Source organism: Chelmon rostratus, chromosome 8 (assembly GCF_017976325.1).
Source record: "Chelmon rostratus isolate fCheRos1 chromosome 8, fCheRos1.pri, whole genome shotgun sequence".
Classification (NCBI taxonomy): Eukaryota; Metazoa; Chordata; class Actinopteri; order Chaetodontiformes; family Chaetodontidae; genus Chelmon; species Chelmon rostratus.
In genome coordinates this window covers 8,809,208-8,827,045 of record NC_055665.1, presented here as the reverse complement: position 1 = coordinate 8,827,045, position 17,838 = coordinate 8,809,208, and the positions used below count along the sequence as shown (strand labels likewise).

General features: G+C 39.9%; 1 protein-coding gene across 2 annotated transcripts; it reads right to left on the bottom strand.

The window, feature by feature from the left end:
• Nucleotides 1-184: 184 nt before the first annotated feature.
• Nucleotides 185-17,650, bottom strand: mtf1 (metal-regulatory transcription factor 1). 2 transcript variants are annotated; one of them, XM_041943123.1, is made up of 11 exons: nucleotides 17,572-17,650; nucleotides 15,250-15,778; nucleotides 10,551-10,789; nucleotides 8,289-8,420; nucleotides 7,954-8,027; nucleotides 6,796-6,929; nucleotides 6,332-6,409; nucleotides 6,006-6,108; nucleotides 5,255-5,922; nucleotides 4,859-4,928; nucleotides 185-3,999 (listed from the first exon to the last, which is right to left on the bottom strand). In XM_041943123.1, exons 2-11 carry the CDS (start codon nucleotides 15,715-15,717, stop codon nucleotides 3,518-3,520), a joined length of 2,448 nt encoding a protein of 815 aa, XP_041799057.1. In that variant the 5' UTR covers nucleotides 15,718-15,778; nucleotides 17,572-17,650; the 3' UTR covers nucleotides 185-3,517. The 2 variants fall into 2 exon arrangements, with proteins under 2 accessions (XP_041799057.1, XP_041799058.1); XM_041943124.1 differs by having other exon boundaries at nucleotides 5,255-5,799.
• Nucleotides 17,651-17,838: the final 188 nt, after the last annotated feature.

The following is a 17,838-nucleotide window of genomic DNA, read 5'->3' as shown; positions in this document are numbered from 1 at the left end:
TTAATCTTGGTTATGTTCCGCAGAAAAAATCTCTCCAGGATGTGTCCTTACCACCACAGAAGTGACCAGAAGTGCAACAGTCTTTATCTCACCGCCTTTTTATTTGATTGTATTATTTAAATAAATTCTATTAAGATGAACTGTCAATTTAACTGTAAAAAGACTTTACTAAGCAGAAGAAACATTTCAGTGACAAGGGTAAGGTTTTATTATATTGCTCTCAATTCAGAAAGTTATTTATAATACTTTTATATGAAACAAGCAAAAGCAAACATTTTCACATTGTACATTCTTTTAAAAAATACAAATCCTCAAGAATTCCTCACTCTTTGGGTGTCAAGACATTCCTTTGGAAGCATAAAGTTTCCCTTGCTTTTTTTTTTTTTTAATATTGCCCAATTGGAAACATGTTGGAGATGGCAGAAATTTTCCATTTCCATAAATACTCTGACTTTACATTTGTGATCTAACAATGTGCTTCCAAACAAATGTCACCATCAGTGATTTGCTGATGTTCCCATTTCTGGTAAACCTCCAGAAAGACGAACCTGGGCCACAAGTTTAAAAAAAAAAAAAAAAAAAAAAAATTCTCTGCTTATTGATTAAAACAAATATCAGCAGCTGTAAGTTTGACTTTCATTGGTGAACATGAGCCAACAGATTATCCACATGTCTAATTTAAATATGTTAAAGGCTGAGATGATTACATAAAACGGAGTGAGCAAAATGAAACATGTTTACGCATAAAGTATGTAAAAGGATGGACAAAAAAAAAACACATTTGACCAAAAAAAATTCTTAAAACAGAATAATTCATTAAGTACTCCTTCAAACAAATCCAGTTTTTTAACAGCATGTAAAAGGAAAGCTGTGGTGCAACATTCATGGGAACATTACTTGGTTGGATACAGTACAAAGTCCAGATTCACACCACTCCAAATGTGGAAAATGAAATGCAATACACCGGAGTTCAAAGAGCATGCTTAATATGTGTGCATTCAAACGTCAACTTTTGCCTCTGGAGTTCTGCATATACGGTTGTAGCAGAATATCATTTAAAGGAGGGAGGAATAAATGATCTTTTAGTCTTGGAGTCAGTATTTAAACTTATGAATGCCACACTTAAAATTGCATAGTTGTGTTCAATGACAGTATGCATGTATGAGAAGATATATCGATGGTATGCGTTTGACTCCTGGCAGTAATTTCACTGAGTGCCTTAATGGGGAAATGGCAAGTAAATTATTACCATTTTGCAATCCAATGGAGCCGAGTGGAGACACTAATACAGCATATGTGGAATGGTTCAGAGGACAAAATGTGTGACTGGAGACTTTCACTAAATATCTCACTGCCTTCTTGGCAAATATGAATCAAGGGAACGTTCCACCCAAATTATGGCAAAGGAAAAAAAAAAAAAAAAAGCAGTACATGTTATGTTACGTGCACAACAGTTTGGTTTTAATCCTACAACCTGGACCTAAAACATAAAATCACATCGACTGCATCTTTCATGCAGCTGATTATATGTTCTTTTTAGCAACGCTGCATATCCATGAATGACTTTCCAAACAAACAGCTGGAAAACAATACAGATTCTAGGAAAACCATAAGCTTTTCTGTCTCAGTGCTTTTGCCTCATTGTGATCTGCTGCTGGAAGTGATTGCCTGAGACTCAATGACGATGAGTGTGTTGGCATGTCAATGGCAAGTCTGAAGCAGAGACTGTCAAGGCAAGGAGGCTCATAGAAGAGTTAGGTTGTAAGGCCAAGTAGCTCTACACTCTATTATACAGGGCATAATGTATTCGCTCTATCATTGCATTGTGTCCCATGTGAAACAATACTGTTAAATTATACTCTGAGGAGGAGGCTATGTATTACATATATTTTGTTTCGATGGGAACTGTACAAAAGCCCAGCTGCTAGTAGAACTATTCAACTAAACACAGCAAAAACTCTTCTGCATAAATGTGGCTGGGGGAAGAATGCAAGGATACATTAGCTCCAAACTCTGAGAGTTAGTTATTCAAAAGTCTATACAAAAATACAAATTCTAGAATAATCTACAAGTTTCCCAAAGATGTTTACACTAAAATGTACTGTATTTACACTGTCGCCAGGACACCATCTTTTAAATGCTACTTTACAGCAGTTGTATACAAAAGTTTGAAGTGGTGCGGCACCTCAGCGAAGGAGCTGTCAGATTACTCACTTTACAAGTTAGTGTGCAATAAACAGGGAAGAGTGCAGCAAAACGTAGGGCTACTGCAAGACCGGGGCATCTGGTGAGAAAAACGTATGTCTGAGGAACAAATTAAGGGAACCAGGATCAGTTATGACTTGATGCATCCCTGAGAGGGTCACAACCCTATAAAACATGGGATGTTGACAGTAATTCCTTACTGTTTCATTGTGGACACTTTTTGCAAACAAGCAGATCCTAGAGGATAATTTGCTTCACTGTGCAGTCTACTATAGGTGCCTCTTTTCTCAAAACTTGCTTTTAGCAATACCCATTACGTTCTTAAAAAAAAAACAAACAAAAAAATCAGTAACATAAAAACAGCTCTACTTAAAAATACACCATGTGATTGGAATAAATTAATAATAGATTTCTCTGCTACCTTGAAGATAATATTACCAGTATAACGAAAGAATCAAGCATTAAAATAAATTAACATGTACAATTTTAAATTAGTTTAAGTTACAGGCAACTTTTTGATGTATTGACTCAATTTCACGTAAAAAGACAGGCAGATCTGGTCACAGGTTCTTTTTGTCAATTAGTAAATAACTGTCAAAAGAAGTATAAAAGAATCATCACATTTTCTGGACTACGCTAATATTCCCAGCATATCAAAATACTGAGGAAATCATATTGTATGACAGCGTTACGAGGATCTATGTGGCCAACCCTTTCAAATTCCTGTTGGGTGCGATGTTTGATAAAATTATAGCAATTCCTCTAATATACAGTGCATTCTGGTCATTTGCATACCAGCTTTAAGCATTTGTTAGGACCTGTAGTACAGTACAAGGATATACAGACAAGTTTTGTTTTCCTGCTCAGGCGTGTGACCTTCAAGCCAGGAAAATGGAACTCTTAAGTTATCAGTGCTTGGACAACACTCATTTGTATCATTCCATCAATTCAGAGTGGATATTGTGGGTTATTATATACAGTTTGATAATGACAAAGGACCTACTGCCTTTCCCCTGCATTAAATAGCCTTAATGTTGCTAAATCTCAATAAGCAAACTAATCCTGTTTTTAAAAACTCAACTACTGCAATGAGACTCAACAGAAAAATTAGTCATAGTTCGTGTATATATGTTGCGCAATGCCACATAGAACAGAATGCACTGCAGGTACAGGGGGTTTGATGTACACACTATATGGGGAGAAAGAAGAGGCGTCACTGTGGCGAATGACTCGAGATGTGGGTGGAATTGATGCCTGTGGATGAGTGGGTGCATCAGACAACACATGGTGCCAGACTCAGAAGGCAGCTCTTCTAAGGATTGCCGTCAGTGGCCATGTTGAAGTCATCAGTGACCAGCAGCAGAGCCTCAATGTTGGCAGCTGTCTCAGGGCTCTGCAGGGAGAGGAAGTCCGAGACATCCATATTGGCCAACCCGTCAGATGAGGGAGGGTTGGTGGCAGTGCTGCTCACTATCGTGGAGAAAGTCTGAGCTGAGGGGGAGGAAGAAGAAGAGGGGGCCTCCAGCCTCACCTCAGTCACCTTGGAGGAAGACTCAGGGAGGCAGCATGAGGGAGACGAGGTGGCTGGATGGTGCTGAGGCTCTGGGTGCTGTGATGGTGGGGGAGGCGGGGGCTGTGATGGTTGCGGCTGTGCTGGGGCTGAAACAATAGAGGAGGCACTCTTTGAACTCTTGTCTTTAGCAGAGTCCCTGCAGGCACACTGACACTGGCAGGATTCCTCCTGTTTGATGATGATGACAGGCAGGCTGAGGCCAATCTGTTGGACTGAGTTGCCTGAAAACAGAAACACTATTTAAAGTTAACTGAAAACAAAAAAAGAGGACAAAGCAAAGTGGCTAATGTGGATAGCAATCCTTAATAATTTGCTTTCCTAAGAAGAAAAAGTTAGAGGCAAATGTGAGGGTTGAGAAATGACTGCTTAGGAGAAATGGACTGAGAAGAGGACAAGAGTTAATGACACGTGTAGTGATGTACTGAATCTTCTCCAACAGTTAACATATGAGTACAAGTGCAAACAAGAGATACTCAGGCATGACTCTTGTGAAGAGGATACGAAGTTGAACAGCAAAAATAAAAGCCAAACATTCTCTGACTTCAGGCTCTCTAACATGAGGATTTGCTGCTTTATCTTATTTTAAATTTAACATTTTGTGGGTTTTGTACTGTAGGAATTCAAAGACGACTCTTGAGGTCTGGGAGATTATGATTCGCTTTATTCACTCTTTTCTTACATTTCATAAATTAAGTGATAAATCCTAATTTGATTCTTTATTGAATCATAAAAACCAATAATTTCCAGCCCAAGGCTGCCCAACTATACTTACAGTTCCCAAATGTTTTGAAAGTTATTGCTCATGTCCTGTGTCAATTTTATTCTAAATTATTATGATGGAATATTGTTTCAACTGTTCTAGCACTGAGCGTTAGTTGAGCACAAGCATCTTGGAACTGCATTTGTATAATAAAACTATTGTTGCAGAGGTATCTTAGTGGAGCTCTCTGGATAGAAATCTACTATTTAATTTATCCTATCAAAGCTAAGTACAGCACTGGATGTCAAAGCAAATTTACGATTTCATTACAGCCTTTTGGCGAATCTCCATAACATGAAGAAATATAATAATTCACTGACCAGCATTTCCTCCCACTGGTATGGCTGTCGTGAAGAAAACCTTTTCCACTTTTGGAGCCCCTTGATGTGACTGTGAATGAACAGTTAAGAAGCAGGATTAAAAGTAGTAGTGATAAAAAGTAATACCTATTTTGAGTCCATGCTGAACACACTGATAAAAGTCAACTCCCCACTGCATGACTTTGCACATTAATTCAAGTTTTTCTATAATCACTTATGTGCACGGCACAATGTAGTTAGCTAGTCTGCTTACAAGTAGAGGAAAAACCCAAGAAATCCCTAATTTCATGCATGTAAGAATGTGATTTTAAATTTAAGAATGGACCACAAAATCAACACGAGTACAAATCAAATCACCATTTCTCAGTGCAAACAATGTGTGAGAGCATTACTCACTGCTTGCTCTGGGTTTTGCTGGCTGTTGGCAGCACTGCTGAGGATCCACTGGAGGTTCTGGTCAGACATGACCAGGCTGGGTTGCAGCAGGTTCTGGGTGGGAGCTATGGTGATGGTGGCAGGAGTGGTAGGCAAACCAGGGCCAGAGTTGGGGACAGGGTTGTTGGCCAAAGGCACAGGTTGAGCCACAGCTGCCAGAGCATCTGTTGTGGTGGCTGCAACAACAGATACAGCAGCAGTGCCCGGTGGTGTGGAGGTCAGTGCTGGAGCCACTGGAGGAGGAACAGGGATGGGTTGTGGTAAAGCCGTGGTCTGGGTGGTACTATCTGGCTGCAGGAATGTGGGTGGCAGTGCCACATAATGCTGGGGTGTGATATGGCTTGCTGCTTGGGCAGAAGCCTGGGCAGGCACATCAGAGATCTGCTGAGGCCCAGGTAGTTGCATGAAAGGGGGAGGTTGCGTGGAGCTGACAGTAGCGGTGGCAGAGGCAGGGGTGGAGGCCTGAGAGGAAGAGCTCTGACTGAGCTGGGAAGGAGCCTCCATGACTGCAGTTGTGTGGGAACAGGGAGATGAGGAGGTACAATTGAGAGAGAAAGAGATGAGAGACGAGGCATCAGTCACTACTGGTCGAGTAGAGGTCTCTGGGTTGAAGGGTTCGGCAAGGCTCTCTGAGGGAGGGGGGTAAAGAACTCCATAAGTGAACAAGAACATTCAATACAATTCATGCTAACAGGTTTTGAAATGTACTGACCATTGGGATGGGCATCATCTTGGCTGACACTATTTTCAGGACTCTGGAACATGAGCTCAAATATTTTCACAGGGGTCACATTGTTGAGGTCCAGATTTTGAGCCTGTAATGAAATAAAAACTTAAATAAATGTGACCTTATTAAGTACTAAAACAGCCGGAAACTCTTCTTTAACCTCAACTATTATTACAGTGACAATTGAACTTAGGTATCAAAATATAAAAAATAGTCTGTTAATTGACATATTTACTGACTATCTTGGCAGCTCCTAAACATCTTCAATCCAGTGTCTGTTAGACAAAGCTGATGAAAAAAGCCAGACTTACGTTATGGATGTTCTCTCGTAGCTCTGAGTCTGTAGAGATGAGGCTCAAGTCACTGAGGCACAGCGAGTGATTTGCATCCTGTAATTAACAGATGAATGGGACCTAATTATACTTGCCACTGCTGTGGGATCAAGTGCTGAGTCATGCAAGATAGGGGAGCAAAATTGGAAAATAATGCAACATCTACTGTGTGTTAATGAAAAATAAAGGATTTTCTTCAATGAGCATGCTCTCTAGAATGCCTCCCATCTAGTAATAAGACGTCTCATATGTGAGTGAAAGCATAACACAAGTGTTGTGTGAGAAATGCCCCCAACATCAAAAGGCATTGTACATTCACATGGTTTTCATGAAGTGAATAATATGAGGACCGCAGTGTCATGTTGCTCGAGAACATGACTTCCGAGCCAACACTGAGTGACAAAGTGTTCTGCAGTCTGAGAAGCTGCTGGACTGTGACTCACTTCAGAGAGCGGATGGGTGAGGGTGACGCTGAAGGGCTGTCCTTTGTCGTGGCCACGGATATGACTCTTCAGACTGTACTGGCTGCTGAAAGTCTTCTCACAGCCATCACTGGGACAGTTGAATGGCTTCTCCCCTATAGAGCGAGTAGAGACAGAAAGGTGAGAGCTAATCTTCACAGCTTCATCTTTAACAGTCTGCCAAGATAAAAGTTTCTACTTTTTTAACTTGAGAATCTTGAGATCTTACTAAAAAATGTAACAATGACCAACTGCAGATAGCAAAAATGTATCTACATGTTATTTCATAGACTATAACAATATGGCGGGAACTACAGCAGTTAGCACAAGCCTCACCCTGGTGATAAAAAAGTAATCACCTGTGTTACAATAAAAACAATAAAACAATAAAGCCTTAGCACAGAATCTAATGTTTTATTTTTCTTCCCATCTAGCAGGACAGGATACAGCATTAACAACAAAGATCAATTCTCAATCGCTGCAACAGGACTAATTTAATGAGATTGATAAATTGGTCTGATCTATAAGTTCTTTGGATCTACAATTTGTGAGAATCACCCATATAAAAAACTACATATGGGGAACCACATACAACAAACTACCTGGATATGAGTGAGTAGCTAGCTATCTGTTCAGTAGCTGGCACATTGGGAAGACTGACTCCCCTCCCTGACCACATAAACAAGCAGCTGGTAAAAGGACCTGGCTTTAGGGAACTTTCAATTTATTTAAATGTTATTTTGATGATAAAATGGTCGAGACACATCATCTCAAAATAAGAACTTGAGAAGCTAATTTAATAAACTTACAGTATCCTCTAAGACATCAGGTCCAGGAGCACAGCCAGGTACAATTAGGGAAGTTATTTGTCCAATCAATACAAGTGCACATGGACACAGTCTTTTTAATTACTGCTCTTTGAACTGCATTTATACACTGACTTCTGAAAGGAAGACAGTAAATACCACAATACCACATAATGTTCCAGGCTGCAGTGAAAATCTATTTGGTTAACTATGTGTGGGAGGCACTGGTGACAATGTAAATGCAAATCAGGCAGAGCTGCAAAATAAACACGTCCTTGTTCAAGCTTCCCTTGACAACTCAAGGTTACATAAAACAAATATGTGTAATATGTACCTGTGTGTGTCCGTACATGCGTTTTTAGATGATGACTTGCAGCAAAGGCTTTGCCACAGCCATCGTGGTCGCATCTAAAGTCAAAGAAAGACAAAAGAAATCATGTCAGAAACTAAAAACCAGATGCAAATACAGTGATGAATTTCCAGTTACAGTAAAGCCCTGAATAAAAAGCAGCTCCCAAACACTATGAAAGTATTTAGTCTTGTATTTGTGTAGAAAAGCAAACATTAAGACGGACGAAAAGAGCTGGCTGTGAGTATCTGTTAGTATCACAGTTCCTTCATCTTTTACTAGGGGTATCTTAAACCTGGTGTGATAATGGAAATGCTCACCGGAATGGCTTCTCCCCAGTGTGTGTGCGAATGTGCTTCCTCAGGTCGCTGAGTGTGGTAAAGTACTTTGTGCATCCCTCTGATTCACAGTTGAATGTCTTGCCTGTGTGAAGTCTCTGGTGTGCTTTTAGTCTGCAGAGACAATCAAGTGTGTTTCATTAAACCACAATAGGAGCCCCGCAGAGAGAAAAAAAAACTAAGTACAGTGGCATTAAATGGCATATGTTGTTTCCTTAAGAACGCCTAAAAAGCAGATGGAAAAGACAGTTGAGTCCACATTCAGATGACAACAGAATCTAGTCAGACAAGGAAAATAACGGAACAAAGTACAAACACTCTCTTGGCAGTGGTCGTATAGGAGAATCCGGGTGGCATGGAAGATGAGGAGTGAAAAGCAATTTTATTGACAAGAGAATCCACCCATGTGTGCCATTGGTTGGCTGCTCTGAGTAACAGCCTTTGACAGGGAGTTGATGGCAGTGGTACAGCTCCACCAAGCCCCTGTCATGTTGTCATAGCAACTCAACCAAAACAGACCACAAGGCTAAGATGTGGACTGCTTCAGATCACGGCAAAATCTAAATGTGCAAATGCATAAAGATAGAATAAAACTGTAATTGGATATAGTGAAAATCAAAGTGTCAAAAATATTTTGTGTACATGTAAAACTACAGATACTAAGTATCTGCAGTATCAATCAATTTAAGACTTTTCAGACGTTTTAAATAAGTCTTCAATGACCAAATTCACCGCCTCACCAAAATTTTGAGCTGAGTCAAAAGAAGCAGAAAATTGCAAAGTGAGATGAAAACTACAGGATGTGAATGCTCCCACATTATGTGCGCGTGTGTGGATTAGGTGTGTGGATTAGAGAAAGGTATTTTTAATTAAGGGAGTGATTGTGAACTGGTGGCCTGCAGGCTACATCCGGTCTGCCAAAGCTTCCCTGCCGGCCAGCAAAATAGTAGCAATTTCAGAACATGCGTACATCAAAAGTTATCCACCATTGAAAGAAGCCCCGGACATCCTGTAGATTATCTTGCCTACTCCTGGCAACAAGCCAAAAAGTCTGTAATTCATACTTTGCATGTTGTATAGAATCTGATTGTTTTCTAATTCCATCCTCTCTACTTTGTGGACTCACCATCAAACCCCTCCACTGCCAAGCTGCCCATTTCCTAGAGCTGACAGCAGCACACTAGCCGGGCTATGAGAGGTAACTCAAGAATTGACGGAGAATCACTAAGCTTGTCTATTAGACGCATGAGGCATCACTTGCGTTTATTTGTGTTTGTCAACTTTTGTATTGAGTCTCAAACTGAGTATTTTTGTTTGCTTCCTGGGATCCTGAAGATGTTTTTTTTTTTTTGTTGAGATAAGGACTCATTCATTGATAGTTGAGCTGTGGGTTTTACATTGAGCGCTGACTGCCTCCTTGGGAGAGGTCCGAGAGCATTTAGTTAAGTATCTAGTTATCATTACAGATGGGTTTTTTTTTTACAGGAGTGTGTTCACACTAATAAATGCTAATAAAATTAATTTCTTAATTTCATAAAAAAGGGAAAATACTATACAATGAAAGGTAATTAGGCGTAATTGTTTTTATTTGAATGTCTGGCACGCTATGTGCTGAGAAAAATTCTGGCCCTTCGACAAATGTAGAGGACCCCTGATGTACAGACAATGGGTAATTAGAATGTAGCTAGCAATTAGGTAGGAACAAAATACAGGACACACCAGCCTGAGGTGACAATGTTTTGCCTTTTCTTGGTATTGTTCCTTTCATGAATAATTTCTACCATTTTAATTTGTGTATTTTTGTACTGATTCTGTGTAATTTTGCATATCTGACCAAACAAATTTCCCTCTGTAGAAAATACAAGTGAAATTTGTGATTTCTAGGTTGCAAAGACTATACTTCAAAATACTAATACTATCTTGTCAGTCAAATGAACTGCCAGCACACATCACACCACTATATAAAACATAAGGAAATACATTTGAATTATATGTAATTACTTATATTGTGTAAGTCTTCATATTCTATTACTAGTATAAAAGGTAGACATTTCTCTGTTCTGTGTTACAACTGACTTAGTTATGTATATTACAATTTCCCAGCGTTTTTTGGCCTGTGAACCACCTCTTTTGACACCTGAGGGCTGCTTAACTAGACACTGCAAACAGAACCTACAGTGTCATAATACTCAAAACAGCACCATGACAAGAAATAAAATAAAACAAAACTGTGTAAAGGCTTACCTGTATAAGGTGTTAAAGGCCTTCTCACAGCCTTGCACATCACACTCAAACGGCTTCTCCTTGGTGTGAACACGGACATGGATCTTGAGGCTGTATGAAGTGAGGAAGGCCTTTCCACAGCCCTGTTGATTGCACACAAATGTGTACTCGCCTCGGTGTGTCTTCTGGTGTGTCCGCAGGTTTCCCGCCGTGCTGTATGTCCTTGTGCAGCCTTCGAACATGCACTGGTAGCGCTTCACCTGATAGAGGATGCACAGGAGGGGGAAATTAGCACCTAAACATGGGGTAACTCTGCTGTAGGAAATCATCCTGAAGCTAAGGCAAAAGATAACATTACCGATCTTTAAAATCCATTAAATAGTCTTTAATCTGTGAGAAAGTAATTTGTTAATTCATCTCAGTAATAATCAGCATTGCCATACTATAGTGAAGTCACAGTCTGAGTCAGTGTGGCCTTTCAGACCCATCAGCACATGAAATGGGTGTGCACAAAGGACAGCGATGATGACAAACCCCCATGCAATACCCCATTCCAATTCTGTTTCACAGCACCAATCTCCATTGCAGTGGGGCAGGCTCCTGCTCTCTCCTCACACAAAAGCCCTGGGGCAATGTGAATAAAAGCAGTCCATTCTCTTCTCCTTCACAAAAAAGGCTATTCTGCAATGAACACAAGGTCAGGAGGAGGAAACTTGTGGTTGACCACTTCGACAAGCAAATCCCGGTCCCAGCTAACATTGTTCCTGTAACTTACTATCCCGTTCCTCTTTAGGGATCTTATCAAAAAATAAATACACATTAAAAAAATATCCTACCATAAAATTTCACATAAGTGTAAGTGAAGATGAAAGATTGCATGTTTAACCTGGGCCCTGAGTATGAGTAGCCAGCAAAGTGGGAAAATTAGCATGAGTGAGAGAATTTATTTAATGTAATGTCATTTTGCACACAGTAATAAACAAACATTTAATTTAAATTCAAGAAATCTTGGTGCTGTTGACATCTGAGATCAGGATATTTGTTTTGTGAGAATTTTGAATGAAACTGCAACGCTTTTACATGAAAGAAATACAACCATTGCTATGCCTAATGCCAAATTTAAACAAAGTTTTCAACAATTTATTCTAAACTGATAATACACTAAGTGCTTAAGTGAATATGCATGTTTGTTCTTGATGTTAAACATTTTTTTGGTGCATTAAAGGATAACTTTCCTTTTTTACAACCTGGACCTTATTTGTAGCATTAAATACGCCCATTTACTCACCCAGACAACTTTGGTGGCATTTGGAGTCGTTTTAAAGAAATTAGCCCAGAGGAGCGGCGTGTATATCCATATAATGCGAGTACTTGGGGCATCCATGCGCAGCGTCTATATAACGCAAAATCTGTGGCAAAACTCGATCATATTCCAATATTTTGTTATGATATGCTGGTGCTATTCTCCTCTGAGCCGGCGGTCGGCTAGTTTAGCTGTAGTTTGGCACAGCTATGGTTCGTTATTGCGTATTCGTAGCCGATTGCCGCAGAGTCAGCCGTGTTGTGGCTGGCTGCTTGGGTAATGACATCATCCACGTCAGAGGTAGTTGCCTAGAGACGGCGGATGTTGATAACATGCCACCAAGGGCTCAGAGGGGAATAGCACCAGCATATCATAACAAAATATTGGAATATGAACGAGTTTCGCCGCAGATTATGCGTTTATAGAGGCTGCACGTGGATGCCCCGAGTACTTGCATTATACGGATATACACGCCGCTCCTCTGGGGCTAATTTCTTCAAAATGACTCCAATTGCCACCAAAGTTGACTGGGTGAGTAAATGGGCGTATTTAATGCTACAAATAAGGTCCAGGTTGTAAAAAAACGAAAGTTATCCTTTAAGTGATAGCTTTGTCAGTTTGGAAAATAACTGTTGCAACATGCTTCACTTCAGGAGACACTTGGTTACACTCAAAATCATACCATGAAAAAGAAAAAACCTTCTTAGCTGTTAAATATATAGAGAAAGTGACGTATAGCTGATTGCCTCACTCTCTTCACTCTCACTAGTCAAAGCCCATTCATGTAGATTCTAGGATGTGGGGGAAATCATTTGTTAAACAAACATCTATGCAAAGCCACTGTGGGAAGTCCGCTAAAGCTTGTAGCCTGGTACTGAATTCATCTCCCACACCATCGTGACTCTTCACCATCAGTTCGATCATTGTGAAAGAGCAATGTACACTTTGGGCTCCCACATGCACTGTGGAAAAGACCACTTCATTACAAATTAAATGGTTGTGTGAGAGTATTTACAACAATGTCACGAAGTGCTTGATGTTGCTCGTAATTAGAAATTTTTCCTGACACCTGTTGCACTGGAGGCTAGAATTTCCTTTTTGTTGTTCAAAGGAAATAGCCACTTTTGGGTTCTCCCTACTCTTGCTTTTCAAAGGCAGGGTGGTTAAAATAGTTTTTTCTATGTCATACAGAATTATTTGAATGAACACAGCACAAACAGCACCACAGTGTGCTCATCAGCAGCACATGCCACTGACACAATTTACTACACAATGTGATTTTACATAAAGGCTTTATTTTATGTGCAAAACCAAAATAATATTTGCCAAATTAGCATCAGGAGCTTAATTTTCTTTGAGGTTTCTTCCATTTTCTGGCATGCACACTTGCCTTTAGGGAAGTATCACAAGTGAATGCTATCGTTCATTGTCCTCTTGGAAATTAATTTTTTGCCTGTGGTAATTATCATAACAATGTCATAGCAAATCAAGTCATAACGTCATAGCAATGACAAAGACAACAATACAGTTTAATCAAACAAAACCAACCAAACAACATTGCAAACACAATGACTGTGAACAAGACAATCTAACAATACACACAGATCAAACAAATACAGCACTCAGCATTCAGCAGTAACACCAACCAACTTCCACACACACACACACACACACACACACACACACACACACACACACACACACACACACACACACACACACACACACACACACACACACACACACACACACACGTCTGTTTAGTGATATTATGCTGGTGTATTTAAAAGACTTACAGGCACGTTACTTCTCAAAGACAGTGCCCTGTACCGTCAACCTCATGTCAAGAGATCATTTTCACTACAAAAGGGGAAGTGATACATCACCAAGAATTGTCTGTCCTTTTCTTGTGACTCAGAGCCATCAGAACACTGCTGCACCATTCTGATTTTGCAGTCTTGTTGGAAATATTAACTATTTGTGCACTTTCTTACTACTTACGCGACAAGAAAAGGTATCACAAACTCTCCATAAATTCCCAATAGAAGAGAACCAGAATGTTTCTATTGCTAAATAGCATTCATGAAATTTTCCTTCTCCTTATATTTCTTGCTGCTGCTGGTGAGGGCAGTGGGGTCTCCAATTCAAATAAAATCCATTTCTTAGTGTTTACAAAATAACAAGAACATTTTCTCAGTGTTTGAAAACTGGGCTGACATCAATTAACAAATTTATCAATCCAACAGCAATACCTTGTTTTATCTTCATCGATCAAATCAACACTGGCTATGTCACCAAGATTAAAACCATCACTAGAGAGGAAGTACTCCCTTGTGAGGCCTCTGTGTTAATAACATTAGGGAAAAACACAGCATACACTCCAGCACTCCACCCATCTAATAATGCTACTATTCACATCTAGCTGTAGACGTAACTTCATCATAATAGATGTTGACACAAATGCTCAATAATTAACAACCTCTTTTTTCTGTGTTCGTCACAACAACTACATATGGTGTTTTTCTTGATGGGGTTATAGTGTGTGTCATCTGACATTTGAAACAACTGGCTTAACAAAGGACTGAGTTGTTGACTAGGACTTCATTATTTCTTTCACCACCCTGCCTCTTATTCAGCAAGGACCAGCTGCTTTACCAGCATACACTTGCTGTCAGATGGTTTTATAGTTCACTTCCACTAATTAGGCTGGGATAGGTGTCAAAATATGGCAGATTCACCACATGAACACAGTTAGGAGGCAGAGTGGGTTGTGAGTGGGCTTAGCCAAAGTCTAGCACTGGGTGAAAATATTGTGGAAGCAGGGTGACTCCACTAAGAGTCATGAGCTGAATTTTTTGGTGCATGGAGATGTTAACTTCTACCTATGCCAAAAGAGCAACCATGATCAAACTGCTAGGGAAGCTCATTTTGAAAGACATCTATCACATCAATGTATTTTCAATAAAACTTCATATTTCACCAAGAAAATGCATGTTAAAAAAACACTTCCAGTGTTGGTACATTGTGCATTTCATGGTTTCTAAGACCATTCAACATGTCAGAAAAATCTTTAAACACAATCTACTGTTCTGTTAAGCAGTTAGCTGCAAAGACTGAAAGACTGTCCACATATCAAACCAAGCAATAACATCAGCAATAACCGCACAAAACCAAGCAATTACTTCAGCAATAACCAAACAAATCCAAGCATTACTTCAGCAGTAATAGTGAGCGCATTCTACTGACCATATTGTACCCTCATCTGTGTTGCAACTGGTATGTGAAAATGAATTTACACCATATGTTAGTAAGTGGAAGCAAACAAAAAAACTTAATACAAAACAAAGCTGCCTATTGAAATCATAGTATTGTCTTAAATATTAAAAATAAAAGGTATCTGCAATTATTGAGGCTTACCTCTCTCTGCTTGGTTTCTGGGCACTCAGAGTGCAGGGTGAGGGTGGCCCCCTCTATGTTGCGTGGCATGGGGGTAGAGCCTGGATTTATTGTGAACTGGATCTGGTCTGGAGAAATGGTATGATGTACATAACCCTGTGACATGCCATCAGGATCAGTCATAAAGGTGAGTGAGCCCTCCTCCTCATCTCCATCACCTTCCCCTTCAGTTAGGAAGGTGACCCCATCTTCATCCCCTCCACAGTGACCCTCCTCTTCGCCTTCCTCATCCAGTCGGATGGGGTCGCGCTCAATGAGCACTGTGGTGCGGTCGTACACCCGACCAGAGGATGACGAAGGCTCAGGAATCAGATCATCATCTTTGTCAAAGTGGATCTTATCTTCTTCTTCTTCATCATCCCGCTCTAGGTGATCCACCTCCACCTCAAAGTACATGGGCGCCTCTGTATGAGGGCCATTCTCACTCATGGTCCCTGGTGCCTCTCCTTCCTTGGCAAGGAGGACTGCACACTGACACTAACGTTACAGCCTGGAAATTAAATATGCAAAATTATTTTTGTCCTTACAAACATTTAGCTGCATACTTAGTAAATTCAAGGCAAGAAAGGTGTTCAACGGCAAGGTAATTCAAAGACTTTACATAAGACATAAACAGCCATTATGATAGATATAAGAGAAGCACATGGTGTCATACAAAAGACAATGCATACAGACAGACAGATGGGTAAAATTTAATAAACCCAATAAATAGGAGAATAAAAAACTACAGTGCAATCAGAGTTCAGTGCAAGGTTTGATTTGATAACAAAATAAAAAACCTGACTTAATAAAGGGCAGTGCCATACAGAAAAGATTGAAGTCTAAATATAAATGAACAGAAAGTTGGGGAAGACCTCACGTTTTCTGGGTGGATTGTTTCAGATATGTGATGTATGAAACTTCAGTTTCTATTTGAACAGTAAGCAAACCTGTCCCTTGTCTCCAATAGCCAGACCCATCTCCACAGAATGGGTCCCAAATTAATTTCAGTTTATGAAAATAACCTGTCCCAAATTATCTGAAAAGTATGGATAGTTTCTAGTGTGAGCGACTATTCGAAATAGTCATATTGCCTTGTTAAGAGCTCAGCTTGGATATTTGATAAATGTAAATCATAGCACCTGTGCACTGCGTACTATGTACATAGAAAGCACCGCCAGAAGGCCTGTTCTAACAGCCAAGAACCATTACCAACAACTGGCTAGATAGAGCCCCAAAACGTGGACCATGTGTAGAAGGCAGCATTAACAATACAAAACACTCAAGTAGATCCGTGCGTCTGTTCCTAAAGTAGACTTCCGTGTGCAAATCAAAGGGAAATTAGTTAATTATTTTCAGTATCAAAAACCGGAAAGGTCCTTTGTAAAGCAACGGTAAATAGTACACACCGAGATCTAGAACTTTCTGATTACAATGACAGAAGTCACGCGACAGCACACGTTAAACTCAGCCTAATAAAAGAAAACCTACACGTTTGGTGACTTTCAATCGATTACAATTCCTCAGGCTAGTTTTTATAAAACATTGTGAGTAACGTGCATAAAAGATACCACACTCACACTACAATGTCAGTTAACTTTTCCAGACTCGACATGGCAAGCTAACGTATGCAATGGTGCTCGGTTTACAAACACAGTGGCCTGATGAACACGCAGGAACTGCCAAGTTTAACCCCATTCACTCGACTGGCAATGAAGTAATGTTTACCTAACTTAATGTGACGGTACTGAGGTACTTACCCTTAACGTTACACCATTAGCAGACTGTGTAACCATGTGTAGACTACTGACCTGACGTTATTTTAGAGTGCATACTGGTCACATCGGTACTAGCTTCAAAGATATGTTGCTAGCTGGCTGCTACTAACCGATATGAAACCGTAACGCTACTTTGTTTATTTTAAATAATACGTATGTCGTTATTACCGCTTCTTAACTCCATGTGACTTGATTACATAGTCAACATAGCAGACACCTAGTTACCATTTTTGTTCTCATCTTGCGAGCGCCAGAAAGCTAAATGAACGTTAGGTAGCTAGCTATACGCTAGCGAACTCAACTATCAGTCATTTCTCTACACATGCATAGCTTTGCTAGCTAGCAGCAATTTAGCTCATAGCAAAGCCAGAGAGCTAGCTAGTAACGTTAGCCTGTTTACTGTCGATAACTGCTATAACCTATCGTCCCCTGAAAGGATAACAAGTTTCACATTAGCAAGTGATGAACTCACACGCTAACGTTTAAGATAATCGACTAAAAGTAAATGACATTAAAATATATTTACCTGTGTTCAATTTTAAGCCTTATTCCTATGTTTGGATGATTAGCACTTTCTTTCTATCCCCTCCCTAGGATACCACACAACGTCACAGACTCACAGCCATTCGTGATGAATTATGGGAAATTAAATATCATCGCTAATACTGAATTAAAACATGAAACGTTATTCTTCCCCAATATTTAACTTCAACTCTGTGTGGCAAATGCGATTCAGTAAACTGAATGTATGGAGATTCTTTCACACACACACACACACACACACTCATAATGA

Bases quoted from the DNA above. Each gene is read 5' to 3' on its own strand.
- mtf1 (XM_041943123.1), bottom strand. From the start codon at position 15,717: ATGAGTGAGAATGGCCCTCATACAGAGGCGCCCATGTACTTTGAGGTG. The intron at 8,028-8,288 runs GTGAGCATTTCC...CTTTGACTTTAG, and splicing joins ACTGGGGAGAAGCCATTCCG to ATGCGACCACGATGGCTGTG. The intron at 5,923-6,005 runs GTCAGTACATTT...CCCCTCCCTCAG, and splicing joins AGATGATGCCCATCCCAATG to AGAGCCTTGCCGAACCCTTC.